Source organism: Cryptotermes secundus, unplaced genomic scaffold (assembly GCF_002891405.2).
Source record: "Cryptotermes secundus unplaced genomic scaffold, Csec_1.0 scaffold645, whole genome shotgun sequence".
In the NCBI taxonomy this organism is placed as follows: Eukaryota; Metazoa; Arthropoda; class Insecta; order Blattodea; family Kalotermitidae; genus Cryptotermes; species Cryptotermes secundus.
Window position 1 is genome coordinate 421655 of NW_019723910.1, and position 14372 is coordinate 436026.

A 14372-nucleotide genomic window follows, 5' to 3' on the forward strand; every position below is an offset into this window, starting at 1 on the left:
TGCTAATGCAGTATTCAAACAAAAAGATGAATATTGAACCACCAGACGCTGCAGAACTGCGATGTATCCAGCCTCGTGAGGATAATTGAGGAACTACTTGAATTGAAAAGTAGCGCCTCCGGTCTAGAAAACCGAAATCAACAGCCGTGGTGATTCGTTGCGCTGTTCACGCGACACCCTCTATCCGCAAAAGTTGGTACTAAACTCCGCTGACAAGCGGCGGTCGCTCGGTCAGTATAGTTCTCTTGCGGACTAAAATCACGGCGTTTGTTTTTTTTTTAATGAATCATTTCTAAGAAAATCAGTATAAACTTTGACTTAGCTCCATGCAGAGTACGGTTCGTATTGCATTGATTAGAATCAAAATACACCTATAACTTTGTAATGTAATCAAAATCCGATCAATGATTTCTGAGATTAAAAAGGCGCTCATTAATGTTAGCTTATGTTTTCATTTATGCAAATAACACACAAAGACCAACCAGAATTGATTAATTCTGCATTTCTAAGGAACATTTATACCTAATCTACACGCATCGATGCTATAGAGTGTAGAGCAATTGTTGTATTATGACAATCGATTTATCTTCATTTCCAACCGTTACACATCCTCTGTTTACACATGAAAAGAAACACACAGCAACAACGCGAATGTACATCCATGCCCAGACTGGGACTGGACTTACAATCGCGATGTTCCAGCGGTTCAAGTCGGTGCACGCCGGAGAATTTATTTTATTATTGCTGTTTAATATAACAAAATTATTTGACTTACGATGTTGATACTTTTTTTTTAATTTAGAGTCAAGTTTCAAATTAGAATATTCTGAGTTACATCTCTCCACGCTAGGGAAGTTGTACCTCTCTACTGTGGGCAACCTCATATCTGTCAAGATGTTCGGCTAAAGGAGTTTTCCTGCATATTAAACTGTCTGTGGCAGACTGGAGAGTCGGACCTGCGCAGTGGCTGTCATTCCAGTGATAACTGTTGTCACTTTCACAGCCCCTACTTTCATTTTGTTCCGTATCCAGACTATACTTCCGGAGAGCTGCATGTACCCTTCGCAGACCGAGCTCCGTGACCTGGATAGCTGTGCAGTCATTCCATGAATTGAATAAAACATCTTGATCAAAGTTACACACGAGATCCTGGTTGCTTGGGTGCTGTCAGGTTCACAGACGACAAGCATAGCAATCGTGTGCATCACTGGAGTTAAAAACAAGAACTTATGAAAAGAGGTTATTAAGCTTTCTTTCTTTCTTTCTTTCTTTCTTTCTTTCTTTCTTTCTTTCTTTCTTTCTTTCTTTCATGTGTTTTAATGTATATGACAAAGCTAATTATAACTGTAAATTCACAAACACGCAATTTACTGATAAATTCCTGCTAAAAATCTCCACTAACACATATTCTTGACGCGTGTCAGACATAACCTCATAACTTCGTCACATCACCGCGTTTTTAACTGTCAATATGTTAACAATTTTCATAAAGACGTTGTAGAACTTTGTAGGAGCACAAAAATTCACATTCCTATCTCTAACTCTTCTTTAATTTTGGTTATCGACGCGTAAGGCTGACAACCTTACCGCCATCTTTGAGCCGAGTGTCTAGATAATGTGGGACCCTCAACGTCTCACAGCTCTATTGGCCTTCATGGCCTGTTACAGGGATATCTTTACTTTTTTTTATAATACTTAAAAAAAATTAACATTTCCATTGTCCCATTAAAAACCGGGACATTTGGTAAAAAAGGGACATGTTAAAATTTGACAAAAATAAAATATAATAATACGTTGTATATTAAACATCGATAAATTCAAACATAAAGAGCTCAGAATTTTTAATTTAAACGCGCAGTTTCTTTTAGCTCTGTTGCAAATGACAAAATATTGCAAATTGGTGATTATATCTGAATTTTGTTTGTCAACGTGTTTCCTCACGACAGTGGTTGTGCAGTCCATGAATTTGAAGCTGTGGTTATGCACTGCATTGTCATATGCAAATGTTGATTCCTGGGCTTTTCCATTTCACTAATATTCTTCATACTTAAGTACTTACCTGTACTTGTGCTGTTATTGAAAGCTTTGTTTTGAACAGCCAGTTTATGTTTTTGTTTTCACGTGATTAACGGCGTCCGGCCGAACATCAGGTGCAATGAAAAAATTCGCATTGCATAACGTACATTCAGCATTCTCATTCGCACATTAGTGAACGGATATGGCCTGCATTCGCTGTGCGTTAGTCACACAGTTAACACCGTGTAAAGGAATAAAGAATGCCGAATAAAATGACACAGAAGAAATTATTTCGATTAATATGCGAACCAGCAGTAACATCATTTGTAAATTTTGAATCACTTGAAGATAACATTGATGATATATCGAAATATATGATAAATGTACATTTTGTATGTTCAGATAAATGTGATCCAGTGGCTTTCACAATCACCATAATCCTTACTTTAACGTAAGCCTAAAATTAAAGGAAGCCGGATTCTAAAGTAAAAGTAGAGCTCTATACATGTGCACTGTTGCAATCATTCACCATAATGATATCGTGGGACTAGAACAATATAAGTCCAAAATATCTATCCATGAAGTTACGAACTATTGCCAATTCAGTGTGTAATTTTGAAAGTAGTTTTTAAAGTTCTCATATTGCTGTATTTCACCTCAACTTTCAAGTGCCACTCCTTATGGAACGTCAGATTGGTTACGAGGTTTGTTTCTGGCTTATTTCCCACCGAATGCATGAAGAAAGTTATGGGTGAAGTTCCTCGAGAGAGAAAGAGAGGGTGCGTTCTGCTCGCCGCACTGCAGTGCAGTTGAGGTGGAGTCAGGTGGAACGATTGCGGGTGGGTACATTCAACTATTTCACATTGCGCACACCCCTCTCCAACTTGTAACGTTCTCTGCACGGAGTGTTGTGTGAGGATACGCTATAAGAATTATATTATTATTTACAACAATAATGGAAAGGTGTACGGCAATTCAGAAAAGATATTCCCAAATACCTTTTCCGCAAATTTGCTCAACACATTGTTTTTTATGTTCGTAGGTAAAAAATCATTACGTAAGAAAAGAAAAGGTATCCCTGTAACAGGCCGTGAAGGCCCATAGGGTTGTGAGACGTCGAGGTTCCCACATTTTCTAGACTATCGGCTCAAAGATGGCGGTAAGATTGTCAGCCTTAAGCGCCGGACGCCGTTCACCCCCGAGAATATTCCAAGAATATTCCTGGTACTCATTTATGTTAGAGGCTGAGTCGACCCCAGGGTCATAGTGCGGCTGGAAGAATTAGGTAATTTGAAAAATCTTCCTCATCGGGATTCGATCCCGTGTCCTTCCGGTTTGTAGCATAGTGACTCAATCAACCAGGCTACCGTGTTCCCCGGAAAATCATTGACCATTGAAAAAGTATCACGGTAAATTCTGTGCAGTCCGACAATATTGCCATAAATGTCGGTCTAACCTCCTTACTCCATAACGAAACAAACGCCGGGACAGAGATAAAGCCCCAACTCAAAGACTGAGGGTGTTATGACGTCCTACTTCATCAGGTCTGTAGCACGGCCCAGGGAGCAGTGATATATGACTATGGTGGACTGGTGTAATGATAGCTGGCAGGCAAAATCGAAGATACTAGGAGCAAGAGCTGCTCCGCTGCCAATTCGTCCACCAGGAATCGATTGCGTCAAAGTCTCCCCGAGGTAAAAAAAATCAGCGTTAAATGGCCAGACATAATCACGGGCTAATACTCATTACATCTAAGAAACGTTTTAAAAATTACGTATCTTGATGAAATCTGTATGTTGTATTTCATGTAACAATCATTTGTATAATGTGTTGTTTGTGTAGTCTATAAAGTTACAAGTTTCATAACGTTAAATTGCAGCATCCTGTTACACTGCTACGTCTGGCTTTACATTCTGCTTTCTTGCCGTCTATGTGCAACGTCGGTTAATATCCTTTCGTCTTTTTTACTTTTTTGTCACTATATGTTTCGGCCTAACCGGAATCTGCTGCTCACTGTAATGCTGTTCTGCTTTTCTTATTCAGTTGTCTCGGATTAATTCTAGGTTACATGGGTTAAGCTGCTGCTGTACACTTGTTTGCCTTATGATTTTATTGGTTTGTTGGTTTATCTTTGGTTCGGCGTGTGGTTGTCCTGAATGTTTATGTTGGGGCGGAAGTTTGTTGTATGGCCGTCCGCCATCAGGGTCGTTCTTGGTAATAACTTTCAAATAAAGTATGAGCTGTAGTGTACTGATAAATAACTCCATCATGCAGAGTATTTCTTAAGAAGATGAGAATCGCTCAGCTGATCAAAAATTTCGGAATTCTGTAGGACTATTCACTAACTTATGTAGAAAAGTTGTAAAGCTATTTAGGTTCCTGGTGCCACCGCACAGTCTGATATGGATCTGCAATACTATGAAGGTTGTGCTTTTCGTTGACCGGATGAAACAGAGGTTGGGTAAACTTGTATATTTTTAGAGAATTTGCTGGTCAATAAATTGCTTTAAAACTGGCCTTCGGACTATTGCGTAATCGCGTAAAGAAACAACCACTTTTAAAAGAAACGACAATAAAAATACGAACTTCCTGCACAACATCTGTAACAGCAGAAGAGCAAAACGTTAATGTTAACCCATTCGATAGACTTTATGCAGTATGTTGCGTTAGTGCCTTAACTGCTCTGCCGTGTTGTTCTTCAAATACTGTTCGCCACGACTGGGTTCTTCCGGCCTCAGCCTGCAAATAGCAAAGGCACTTTCTCAATGGCAGCTCTGATAATGAAATCCAAAACACAGCAACCCCTGTGACTGACCACCCACAACTCTCTGTGCCAAGCATTGTTACAGGCTAGCGTGTCTTTAATTAGATATTTTGTGTAGCGTTGTTAGGCTCTGGGCCTTGGGCCTTGCGATTATTATAACCTAAGACTATTTTTGGAAACATTTTAACTGGATTCGACTAGTTCAATGTGGTATCTAGTGGCGAAATCTTGTGACAAAATAATGAAAATTCCAATTCCATAAAACGCGGTGACTGTCTTAACCGGAATTTCACTACCACTTCCACAATAACCAATCACTACGCCGTATTAAATAATAATTATTAATAAAAATTAATATAATAATTATTACTATATAAGTAATCAAAGTAACTAAGTGACATATATTGAGATCACATCTCACACTTTGCTATTTTTAACATTATCCTCCCGTTTACACATAAGTCTTCAAAGTGGTCTATTCCCTTTAAGTTTTCCAAGTAAAATCTTGTATATGTTTCAAACTGCTTCATTTGAGCCCGATAGCCTCCCCACGTCACACTCTCCTTCATATGTTGACATTGAAAATGTAATCAACGAAGGGCCCAAGTTCAGCTTACAATTTTTTATAATCATATGGTCATAGAAATGTTTAGCCCGCCACGGTAGCCGAGAGGTCTGAGGCATGTCTTTTTTTTTCGCTCGCTCGGAAGCCGGGATCGTGGGTTCGAATGCCACACAAGGCATGGATGTTTGGTATGTGTATGTGCTTATTCTGTTTGTGTTGTCCTGTGTTTAGAGGCCTTGCGAGGGCTGACCACTCGTCCGAAGGGCCACAGCGTCTGTAAAATGATAAAAAAAACTCGACAGTGTAGGCTATAAGAGGACCGGATTAAGTAAGTAAAAAAATGTATTGTTATGATAACTCGTGATGATTCGTTTAGTATTAATAATGTGGCAACACTGCGCAGACATCCATAGAAATTAAAAGGGACAGAAGCAGAGAATATCGCAGATATCTGCAGAAGTAAATTTCAAGTTTCCTGGAAATAAGTAAACCGAAATTTCCGGAAAGGAAATGTCATCAGTTACTTTAATTTGGCAATCCTAAAAAAAAAAAATTACACCAGACTGTTTTCAGTTTGCGAGCAGATAATCACCCAGGCCGGCTCTGACGGACATTAGGCGCCTGGCGCGATAACTGGACTGCAACCCGCCTGCCATCTAGTCGCGTCTCGCTGTCTGAATTAAGAGACAAACTTCAACCATAAACTAATTTCTTTCCCGTTGTTTTTTTTTCTGGCGAAAGTCGTATATTTTAAAGGCTCAGACCTTCATTTCTGTGCCAGTGGCTGTCAGTGAACTTTGAAGAATGTCCAGTCCTTACGATATAAAAAGTGAGATACTTCGAGATACCGCCAGGCTCCTATCCAAAGGGACACGCGGGATGTTTTCGTAAGGGTAAAGCTGCCAGAAAGTGAAACTGATCACTAACCTCCATCTAGTGCCGAGGTCAAAGTGGAGTTATACCACCACTCCCCGATACGTCTTCATGGCGTAGTGTCTAATTAATCAAGCACAGTGACAATAATCCCTACTGCAAACGCTAATTATGATATTTCTGAAAGAGACGGAACAATTAGCAATTTAGGCAGAATTATTTTACGCTTTCTTTGCCCGAAGTCTATAAGACCGCCTCTGTGGTCTAGTGATTAAAGTTCCTGGCTACAGATCCAGAGGTCCCGGGTTCGATTCCTGGCGCTACCAGATTTCCTGAGAAGTAGTGGGTCTGGAACGGGGTCCACTCAGCCACGTGAGGATAATTGTGGAGCTATTTCAAGGAAATAGCGGCTGCGGTCTATAAAACCGATATTAACGGCCGTGGGGATTCGTTGCGCTGACCACGCAACACCCTCTGTCCGCCAAAGTTGGCACTAACTTCGCCGGCAAGCGGTGGTCGCTCGGTTGGTATATTTCGCTTGCGGACTAAAGCCACAGAGGTTTTTTTGCCGAAGTCCATAAATTGGGCGAGCAGGTGTGTCAGTTCATATGAATCGGCTTCTGAACTACAGAATTAATTTCGACGAAATTTGGTGCTGGAGATAAACTTTAAAATCTATAGATCTAATCTATTTACAGACTGCTTCGGTATTCTCTTAATCGGATCATCATACGAAATATTGGTAAGAACGTAAAATTGTCCTGTGCTTAATTAAGTACCAAGAAAGCATATTGGGAAAGAGAAGATATAATTCCACTGTTTCTATCTCGGCATTGCGTGGAGGTTATTAGTCAGTTTCACGAGTCCGGTGCTTTATATTTGGAAGAAGAACCACTGGTGTCCGTTAGGCAAGATGTTAGGTGGGACGCAGAAACAGTTTGAACGCTGTGAAGAAAGAAATTTCTTACTACTCTCGGAAATCTAACCCCATTTCTTCTTGTAGCGTAGATCTACTCGTGGGTTGTTTCTTTGAACCTAGAATTTCACCATAGTCACAAACGTCATTATTGGACTTAACAGTGAGTCAGTATTTTCCTCCGAGCTACTCGTACGTCTCCCAGGAAATACTTATCTTGATTTGATCGATATTATTTAAAAAAAAGAAACTCCGTAGCCTGTAGTCCGCAAGCGAATTATACCGATCGAGCGACCGCCGCTTGTCGGCGAAGTTAGTGCCAACTGTTGCGGATAGAGGGTGTTACGTGGTCAGCGCAACGGATTCCCACGGCCATTAATCTCGGTTTTCTAGACCGGAGCTGCTATTTCCTTGAAATAACTCCTCAATCATCCTCACGAGGCTGAGTGGATCCCGTTTCAGAACCACTACTTCTCAGGAAATCTGGTAGTGCTGGAATCGAACCCGGGACCTCTGGATCTGTAGGCAGGCACTCTGACCACTAGACCACAGAAGCGTATAGAGTCAGAAATTACGTGTATTGAATTTCACTAAGTATTAGTTACGTCGAAAAATATTTCAGATACAAATTACAATTTATACTTTTATGTTCGACCTAAAATTTTGTATGCATTTCTCATTTGCTCCATGTGTGCTCCTTAGTTTAATCGTCCCAATAATATTAGGTAGACCTCGGTAGGTAGCGTTCTTCATAGTCCTGTTACTTCATTTTGACCCTTAATACCTATTGTTCGTAGTTTCTTAAATGAACTTGGATTTTTATGTCTTTTGCGTTAGATAGATATTGTTCAAGGGCGGTTCTTTTTGTTTCAAGTTATAAAACTGTAGTTTGCGTTGCAGACAAATAGAAATAAAATACACGTATTATTTATTTCTATTGGCGTCCAGTTATAAAACTTTTAAATACCTTCATTAAACCAATGATTGTTTCGTACTGACTGACAGACTAATATTACGCATAGAGAAACAAACAAGGCCGATATGTTGGCTTCTAGTATCGGTTTTAACAGGCTGTAAGCGCTTGGCAACAAAAATAGACCAGATGTAAGGTCACCGTATCTAAAGTGTGTCTTCCATTTCTTCTCTGAATCCAAAGTAAAATAAAACATGAATTTTTATACGTTCTTAGCAGAAAGTTCATAAAATTGATGTATTATAGGAAGGTGGATTCTCTATCTGCCTGTATGCATGTATGGTATTCTAAGGGCCGCGCCATAGCTCAAGCGGTTAGTCGCTGGCTTTCCAACGCGGCGGCCTGGGTTCGATCCCGGGGTCTGCTCAAGTGGGATTTGTGGTGGACAAAGTGGCGCTGGGGCAGGTTTTCTCCGAGTACTTCGGTTTCCCCTGCCAATCTTCATTCCACCAATTGTTCCACAATCACCCTCACCTGTCATCTGGGGTTGGTACAATAGGCCAGAAGTGGCCGCAGTACAAGGGACTTTTTTATTGCTAGTGGGGTGAGGCTAAGTTCCTTGTACTGCGGCCACTTCTGGCCTATTGTACCAACCCCAGATGACAGGTGAGGGTGATTGTGGAACAATTGGTGGAATGAAGATTGGCAGGGGAAACCGAAGTACTCGGAGAAAACGTGCCCAACGCCACTTTGTCCACCACAAATCCCACTTGACCAAACCCGGGATCGAACCCGGGCCGCCTCGGTGGGAAGCCAGCGACTAACCGTTTGAGCTATGGTGCGGCCTACAAGGGACTTAGTCGCACACCACTAGTAATTAAAAAATTGTATTCTAAACTACTTAAAATTTTCAGAAGACTCAGTATTGGGGGTGCACGCCTATACTAAACATTTTCAACGTGTTTAGGCTGCTGATTTGTCGGTTTCCCTGTCAGTCCGAATATCCACTGTCCGATTTGGCGGGAGGATCGTCCTCGTCTTCCACCTAAGCAGTTCAACGAATTGCGGGAGGTCATAAAATGATCTTTGTATTCAGTTTATGTAATTTTTAAGAAATAGATAAAATGAATGCTGTTCACAGTGGCCGCTTGGTCTGAGGCATGTACTGTCTTCGCTCGTTTGAACGCTGGGATCGTGAGTTCGAATCCAACTCAAGGCATGGATGTCTGTAGTGTTTGTGTTGTTACATGTGTAGGTACAGGCCTTTCGACGAGCTGATCCCCCTCCAAGGTGTCCTATCGACTATGTATAGGTTCAAGAACCTGAAAAGGCAGCAAGGCCTAAAAGAAGGCTGTAGAACCATAATAATAATAATAATAATAATAATAATAATATAAAAATAAGTCATTGTTGTTGGCATTTTCTAGTTCTGCAGAACTAATGAATTCTGTTTAGTTTTATCTTAACTTCAGTCTGAGCTGTAGCATCCCGTCGCATAATGTTGAACTAACTACCATTGAACTGTGTATTTTCCTTCTTTTGCCCACCTCCCATACTAATGTTCTGAATTTATAGTGTTTCTTTAATCGTTCGCTGCTCGTTAACTCTGTACAGCATGTTTTGGCCAACACAGGCCCATCATCAGTTACATCTCTATGTTACTGCAAATTAGTGCACTGTATTCTTCGAGGCAATTGTCAATGGAATTAAAGTTTAGGGTTGAAGATGAAGTGTAATTTGACATCAATTGGATTTCAAATTAATATGATTCCTTTTGCTTTCTTCATTTCCTAGCGGTTCATTAGTGTGACATAACCCCTACACAAAGAAAACATAAAACAATAACATGATAGAACACAAAATATCACACTGACGGACCACTACAACCTAATGAAAGCAGAATCATGTCACGTGATAATTGGAACATGGCTTCAAATAGTTCTTCTATTGTTGCGTGTAAGCTTGGCCGCGGTCACATGAATCCACTGAGCCACTGCCTAGCAACGGTTGTGTTTACAGAGCCGTTCTCAAGCAATGGCTATCCCTGCTGACTTCACAGTTCCGGGTCTCAGCATATATATAATATTAATGCGATATTAATTTTAAAACTTACCTTCGATTCTACTATATATTTAATCCTATACTTTAATTCCACAGACAAGGACCTCGAGGAATACATTGAACCAAATTACAACTTGTGGATGTACATGAATATGTTAGTCGAAACATGCTGTACAGTATTGTAGGTACGAGCAGTGAATCGTTAAATAAAGGCCACGATCTTGGAATATCTATCTATCAGTTGCGTACCTGTAATAACATCAATTTTCTTCCATTCATATTAATATATATAATTTTTAAAAATGTTAAGGAAGTCCAAATTCTATCTTTACACTTATAGCGCACACATCTGAGAACCACTGTTCTAAAAGAATTATATAGCGTCACTATTGCAGGACTTCAGTTTCACGTGGTAGGTCTAATTTTAAAACATTAGAAGAATTGAATAAATTAAACATATTATGTATATGATGACAGTAGAAATTTAAATATTCAGGCTTTTATATCGCTAAATAATGATTTATTGCTGGATCTACTCCAAACTTGAACTTCCAACTTCCAACTTGAAAATTCCCCGTAGAATTATCCTTTCGATCCTGATTACAAATCTATATGTGGGAAATATCATTAACTTCCGCTTCTGCCTAAAAAGAATGAATGACATTGATTTAAGAGAAGAATTATATTTTGGATATGGACATTGACCTGCTTTCTGAAGCCTGGCCATTCCCCTCTTCTCCCCTGCTTTCGTCATACTTTTGAGTTGGAAGATAAAAGTTCAGTATCTGCTGCAGCCAGTCGAAGGATGTGCTATTATAAGCACATGGACCAGTGTCTGATTCACCCGCTAGCACGTATTTGCAACCCGTTACGCAGATTGTGTGTATATTTCCCTCTATTGTATGATCCGTGCATCTAACGCTAACCTATAAATTGCCGTTTCTTCTTTTTTATTTAGTAAAATATGCGCATCATTAAAATTATAATTCTTAATGAGGTATAAGTTAACGCTGTATGGCTGTAAAACAGTCAATGACAATATCAATTTGCACTCAATATTGATTAAAGAAATATGAGGTCTGTAAGTCTGTACTTTTATGCAAAACCAGTTCTACTTCTTCCGGCTTACAATTGTATTGCGTACTTTTTTTTTCCTTGGCACTACAGCCCCAGTAGGCCTAGGCCTACCTCCATGAACTCCATTCACTTCGGTTTTTCTCGATCTTACACATACGGTAGGACTCCTTGGGCGAGTGATCAGCTCTTCGCAAGGCCTCTACCTGTACACAAACACAGAAAAACGCACACAAACATCCATGCCCTGAGTGGGATTCGAACCCACGATCCCGGCTTCCGAGCGAGCGAAGACAGTGCATGCCTTAGACCGCTCGGCTACCGTGACCGGCAGTGCGTCCTTTAGTGACTCTTATTTCGTGTAATTTGTTATGGGTTATTTTCACGACGCTTTTCATTATCGATACTCTACATATAACTTCAGACTGTAGAATGAAGGATGAATGAAAAACTGGAAATAATTTGAAAGAAAGCGCTCGTGACCTGCTTGAGGTATTGGCATTCGCCTTAAGCAACTGAGGAAAACTACGAAACTCCCCTGTCAGGATAGCATGGCTTAATCGAGGTATTATCCCGTAGGGATGGAGGAAAACTATGTAATCTTCCATCAGAGTAGCCTGTTTTCTGGCCAAGATTCGAACCGAGAACCTCCCGGATACAGGGGGTCCTAAAATTTATTGGGTCATTTACTTCATAGATCTTTTCTTTTTGGCTGACTACCCGAATATTACACGAAATAGTTTTAAGAATTCTGATGAAATGAAAGTAAAATCTAGTCAACATTTACACCGCCTTGACTTTTAAAGAGGAAGTAATGTAATTATTTTTTCATGTAAAACACATATGTATCTGCTCATACACGAAAGGTCTTGACTTTGAAAATGGAAGGCGGATCACTTGAAATTTTTTCACGCACAACGGGCAGTCCGCGAACAACGAGTTTGGAAAAATCTACTCTAAACCAGCCTGTTCGGCGTGTCTGGTGTTGTTGCATATTTCTGTGTTTAGTATATGAACAGACGACTTTGCTGAATGTTAATAACAGCCGAGGTGCCTCTTATCTGCATATACTACAAGGACTTGGTCTTGCTGGTCGCTTTGTTTTTCGGGAAAGGAACCAGAGTCATTGTACATGCACAGCCTTGCAGTCTGCATGCCATGTGTTTGTGTGTGTGTGCCATGTCCCAACACAGTGTATAAAAACGGTATTGATTAATCAGCATGGGATCAATAATGTCGAGCTTTGTTTGTAGAATGGATGTGTTTCCGTGTTACCCTATTCTGACCTTAGAACTTTTCCCAAGAGTCAGGGCTAACATTGTACATTCCCTGATTACAATCGACCCAAGAGCGGAAAGCTAGCAACGGTAGAGGGTACTTTGATAAGGTCTATACACTACACAGGCTTACATTAAAAATACAACTTGACCCTATGTTCAACTCTCCCGCCTGTCTGTCATACGAATCCTAGCCAAATGACCCCGACATTTAGCCATACTATTGTTTCCAAAACAACAAAGCCATTGCCAAGGTAACAGCTGATACAAAACAAGGTCATAGCGGTTTAACGACGGACACTATTCTGAACTAATTAAATTATTATATTCCTTCAGAATTTGTTTGTGGATTATATTGAAGTTGCATCTCATGTAATAATAACAAATTCGTTTACATGACATTTTCCACTTTAAAATTTGGATATTTAAATGTGAATGAACGTAGGATAGAAAACTGAGAATATTTAAAAGTGGAATGTGTTAAGTGTGTCAGTGTCACCATGCCCAGATTGCACGTGGAGGAGACGGCTTCCTGGTAGTAAGGACGTTAACCGAACATGTTTCTGGTTATACTGAATAAGCATAGGGGACAGCCGACATGGGGTGAACCTCCATCTTATTGACGGACTTTTTGGCACGACCTAAGTAACGGAAGTAAAGAGCAGATAACGAACTTCACGGAGCTGAGCCCTTATTGAGGAGAAGCCAAATCTGCAGCTACTCAAGAACTTCCCAAAATTTCATGGAACCCGAAGGTTCGTTACCGTGTTCACAAGAGCCCTCCACTGGTCCCTATCCTTAGCCAGATCAATCCATCATCCCATCCTACCTCTCTAAGATCTATTCTATTATTATCCACCCACAAATAGCAGATAATAAATGTATACGAAATTTAGCCGGGAAAACTGAAGGGTTGAGACAACTTTGGAAACAAACTGGTTCAGGATAGAGTCAATTGTTAGGCCCTTGTGAACATTATATTCAATTTTCAGATTCCAAAAGAAGCTAAAGATTTCGTATTCTGCTTCTGAAGAGGATCCCTGCAACATGCAGTTACTTGAACTTCTGAAAACTGTGCTTCTGAAGTCAGTAATCGGAAACAAATGAAAAAACATTTTGTATTCACTTTCCGTGTATCGATGGGTACACAGATTCATAAAGGACCAACTGTTTGAAAATATTAAACAGGAAGTTGACCTTGGCAATGAACATTACAGATAAAAATGCACACATGTCACAACTGAGTAGATCTGGAAGTGTCTAGAGTCCACAGCAACTTCATTTTTGTCTTCGAATGGAGTAAAAGTTATCGTTAAAAATGACACCAGCAACGGTAGGAAGGAAACATTTTTTCAACAAAATAAATGGATTTAAATCAGTTGTTAAACTTCTAGTTTTTGTAATAATATCATTTTACATGTTCTCAGATTATCGCCAATGTCTTAATTTCCTTTAGTTTACGTAGCGTCCTAACTTAACCGTTAAGTATATGTGAATATGTAACCAAATTACTACTCACCGCGTACACAAATTATACCACAAATAAATCACCACTGCAAAAATCACCTTCCTTTTACGAACAACAAGATGGAGCTCTTGAGTGTGTAGTAAAATAAACATTGCTCTGTAGTAATGTCTCTGTGTAGTTTGTGTATGCGTATGCGAGGTAGATTTGATGTGAGAGCCTGCCTCTTTGCAGATGAGAAGAAATGCTGGCTCACTGCCCACAGGTAGGTCAGTATTAATGTTGAAAGTGCAAAGAAAAAGAACATAGAAATAAAATTGTCCCATAAGACCCGGACGTAGGGAGTTCCCATGTCAGGAGTGTCATACAGTCATTTTAGATAAAGACAGCTTTGCGCACGCGTCAAATTCACCTGCGTACGACTACCGACCTAAAGATGATTCGGTCA

At 40.0% G+C, this 14372-nt stretch overlaps 1 protein-coding gene across 2 annotated transcripts in view; it reads left to right on the top strand.

Annotated features, from left to right (window-relative positions):
- Positions 1-1212: 1212 nt before the first annotated feature.
- The window catches only part of LOC111862102, a 29993-nt gene continuing 16833 nt past the window's right edge, over positions 1213-14372 (top strand). The window contains exon 1 of one of the 2 annotated variants that reach the window (XM_033750555.1): positions 1213-1239. In XM_033750555.1, coding sequence (XP_033606446.1) covers positions 1230-1239 — 10 coding nt within the window. In that variant the 5' untranslated portion in view covers positions 1213-1229. Of the gene's footprint in view, positions 1240-13984; positions 14190-14372 lie in introns of those variants that run through there. The other variant, XM_033750554.1, reaches the window with a different exon arrangement.